Raw genomic sequence first — 4258 nt, forward strand, 5'->3', positions numbered from 1 at the left:
CACAACTAAATTATCATTCTTTTTTTATAAAGGGAGAAGGTAGCAGGTAGCACAGTGGTTGAGGCGCTGGACTCCCACATGGCCGACCATGGTTCTAGTCCCAGACCTGGTGGCTTGTTTTCTCACTCTCCCCTCTCTCTTTCTCTGTGTCTTTCTCTGGTCAAATTAAAATAAATAAGTAAAACATGAATGAAATTTAAATTAAAAAAGAGGAAAGTTGAGAAAATATTCAAAATGAATCCTTGAATTCACTTCAGAAAAGAATGCACAATAAAAGTGAAAATAGAAATCAGGTAACAACCAAATTTCAGCGATGAATATTTAATTTCTGAACATTGGCCTAGCTCTCTTAACATTTGTGGTCATTTTCATGGGTTTTACTTGACCTTATTTTATCATGTCTGCTTTCCCTGAATTTGTTGAGGCTTCTCAGTGAGTGAAGATATCTTCACTTCTGGTGGTTCTGTTTTCAATGTCTATTCATCCATTACTGGAATAACTGGATATTATTACTGTAATTAGTCATTAAAAATGTCTAGTGTCAGACTGGAAAAAAAAAACATAATAGGGGATGAGAGTGAGGGGATCAGGGAAAAAAACAAACAACACATTTAATACAAATAAAAATGAAAAGTTATCTGCTGATGATAACGTATATGGTAATGTCTTTGACTTGACTAATATGCACTGATTCATGCTGGGAAAAACATGTCATATACTATAAAGCTGTACAGTGGTTAAATGTAAATTTTTAAAAATAATAATAAATAAAAATAAAACAAAAACTGTTCCTGAGACGGGAGGAGGAAGAAGAGGGGAATGAGGAGAAGGAAAAGGAGGAGGAGGAGGAGAAGGAGGAGGAGGAGGAAAGAAATGACAAATTGAGAATGCACAGAATTGCCAGTGGCTGATTTCTGCTGATGAAAGCTGGGCGTAAATACTATTTTGTTTTCAGTGCATTCATATCATTTCAGATTTTCAACAATGGGCAGGTGCTTTTAGTAAAGAAAATATATATCCTTAAAAGAAAAAAAATGTATGAGACATAGCACTTTCCCACTTCAACATTATAATCCAATTTCAAAAATGATGCCAATACACTTGAACAAAATGTTAATCATCATCATGAAAATTTCGCAGCTAGCCTCATAGCACAGTGGTTAAGTGCTGTGTACAGAGAGGAGGATCCCACATAGCCTACAGCAGTTCAAATCCTGATCTCAGCAGCTTGAAAAACATGCCTCGCACATGTGCATGCATTCTCCAAATCCTGACAGGATGGAGAAGTGGAAGGAAAGGATTACAGCATGACTACACACCACTGGGGAGGGATACTTGCTCGTTTTCTCTACCTCTCTCACCCTGGAAAACTCACATGCTCTCTGGCAATAAAAAAATAATAAAGACAACATTTATTTGTCACTTAACAGATCACAAATCACAATCATGTACATAATGTTAGATTCATAAGAAACTTGTGAGAAGAGAAGTACAGTATAATATCTGAGGAAACTGAGGCTCACAGACGCCAGAGTCACAATCAAAATTACACAGTAAGGAAGTGATGGAATTAGGAGTTGAGCAGAAGTCTGATCATTCCAAATCCGATGCACACGTGCTAATTTATGGTATGTGCTCTGTGGGGTTAACACCATGAACCATGGGACAGATGGGCAGTGGGGAGACCCCTTAGATATTTGCATGGGATGTGGTGACAGTCTAGTCTGAGGTGAAGGTTATGAGAACTTGGAGTATGTTCAATTTGGGGAGGCAATGAGCATTCAGCTAAACAGGAGACTTGTAGACTGGCTGACAAGGTTTGCTGCCAAGTAATTCACTTACTCTCTCTATACCTCATGCAGATAATAACAACAAATACCTCACAAGGTTGCTGGAAGAAGCAGGTGAGTTAATGTGTGGAGAGAATCAAAAAGAGTGCTACCTAGTGCTACATAGGTTACATAGGTTAGCTAAATAGGTTAGCTAGTCAATATTACTAGGATAGAAGGTTTTTAGGAGAAGTAATTGATAAGCTTCAAAAGACAGCAAATTAAAGCCAATGGTCTCAACTTTGCTACATATTAGCTACATATTTGAATTATCTGGGGGATCTGGGGGACATTTTATCTTCCTTTTTTTGTTTTTGTTTGTTTGTTTATTTGTTATAGAGCATATGCACTTGCTGGAGAAAGACAGAGAGAGAACATGAGAAAGTACCCTCCTAAGGGGGATGGCTGTGCTGCAATACCTTCTCCATTCTCCTCTCACATGGGCATGCATACAACACACCTGGTGCATCTTTCAAGCCACTGGGTCCAGGACTCATCCACGCAGTTGGCCATGTGGAATCAAGCCACCTTAACCACTACGCCACCAACCTGCCCCAGGGAACATTTAAAAGGAGTAACACCTGAGCTTCATCTCCTACAAATTTAGTCCAAACCTCTAGAGTTGGGACCAGGCCACAGAATTTTTTTAAACTCCCCAGGTGATTCTGACACATAGTAAAAAATGAAAAGCAAGAGCCAGACAGTGGTGCAGCAGTAAATCACAATGCCCTATGAGGTTTACCTATATGAGAAGGTTTCAGGTTCACTTTTGGAGACCTCTCTGAGAATCTCAGGCATGCATGCACTCATGATCTGCGGCTGGCTGAGGTAGGGGGTGGATTTCAGGATTAGTACCCTGCTTAGGTCTCTATCTTTCTCTCTCATGGAAAAAAAATTAATATATACTGTTTTTAAAAACTGAGAATCACTGAAACAGAGAGGGAAAATCAGTGTTGCTTTATTGGAACCTTAAATAATAATGATGACAGCAATAATAAGTGAAGGGCATATGGAAATGAACATATGAGAGAGTTTAATTTCCAAGACCATCATGATAAGGTGATAGTAATTTAGAAGACTTGAAAGGGGAAATAGTGTTGTAAAAGTGGATGAATCTGTGACCAAATGAGACAAGCATAAACAAGGTGCCTGAGACTCAAAGTAGAAAGAAGAAAAAGATGTTGGACAGAGTAGGGGGAAAAACATGTAGGGAGGTGAGAGTACAATAACAGTGCAATGCCATGGAAGCCAGGCATGTGGGTGAGGTGATCACTCACAATAAACTGTGTCACTACTCACAGGCAGATGATATGGATGAAGGATTGAGATATGACCACTGGATTTTGTCATTTGAGAAAGGTAGCAGTTTTAGTATCAGAAGCTACTGGTGAGTGAAAATGACCAGGGGATATAGAGATTGTAAAAATGAGGAGAGTTCAGGGATCAAAGCAGTGCCCTAGGATGGAAGTGAGAGCTTTATAGAGGAGTAGAGATGGAGGTCAGCAAAGTCAGAAAGGAGAGGAAGCAGAGAAGACTAGATCTTGGCTGGAACAGTGATGTTAAAGGTGCCCCAGAGAATTTACAAATGTGAAATATTCGCAGCTCTGTCAGAGCATATCATTAACAAAGGCCAAAGCTGGAGTTCCTTAAGTTGTCTGTGTTATTCCTCCCTGTGAGCTCCCCAAAACCAAGCATTCTCATCATCTGCCCATGGCTTTCTGCTCCTACTTAACAGGGCCCATGGAAAGCTAATCAGGAATCCACCTTTCCCCACCCTAGCAGCCTACGGAGTGCACCCTTGACATCCTTATTACGAAGACTGTAAACGAAAGGGTTGGCCAAAGGTGTAATGGCAGTGTACATTACTGCAGCCACCATGTCCTGGTCCTGAGAATTCTGGGAGGGAGGCTGAAAGTAGACCCAAATGATGGTGCCGTAGAGGAAGCCAACCATGGTGAGGTGGGATCCACAGGTGGAGATTGCTCGGCGGCGACCCGCAGCTGAAGGCAAACGTAGAATGGTGGCCCCAATTCGGACATAGGAGAGAACAATGAGAATGCAGGGGCCCAGCATTAGGAAGCCTCCCTCCAAGAATATGGCCAGCTCATTGGAATGTATGTCAGAGCAGGAGGCTCGCAGGAGTGGTCGGTGGTCACAAAAGAAGTGGGGAAGGTTCACGTTGCCCTCAGTGTTCAGGGCCCAAGCAAGGGGCAGGAGGAGTCCCACGTGCAGCATGGTATGCACTATGGATACCACCCAGCACAAGGCCAGTAACCGGGCACAGAACTGGCGATTCATCACCAAAGCATAGTGCAGAGGGTCGCAGATGGCCACGTAGCGATCCAGAGCCATGACAGCAGTGACAAGTGTATCTGTAACTCCAAATGCATAGAAGAAAAAGAACTGAGTCAAACAGCGGGCAGCAGGAA

At 41.8% G+C, this 4258-nt stretch overlaps 1 protein-coding gene across 1 annotated transcript in view; it reads right to left on the reverse strand.

Moving 5' to 3' along the window:
- Nucleotides 1–3504: 3504 nt before the first annotated feature.
- OR1B1 (olfactory receptor family 1 subfamily B member 1) overlaps nt 3505–4258 on the reverse strand; it is a 1054-nt gene continuing 300 nt past the window's right edge. The window contains 1 exon segment of the mRNA XM_014591457.2: nt 3505–4256. Within this exon segment, the coding sequence (XP_014446943.1) occupies nt 3582–4256 (675 nt within the window). The 3' untranslated portion in view covers nt 3505–3581.

Source organism: Tupaia chinensis, unplaced genomic scaffold, assembly GCF_000334495.1.
Source record: "Tupaia chinensis unplaced genomic scaffold, TupChi_1.0 Scaffold000575_1, whole genome shotgun sequence".
Taxonomy (NCBI): Eukaryota; Metazoa; Chordata; class Mammalia; order Scandentia; family Tupaiidae; genus Tupaia; species Tupaia belangeri.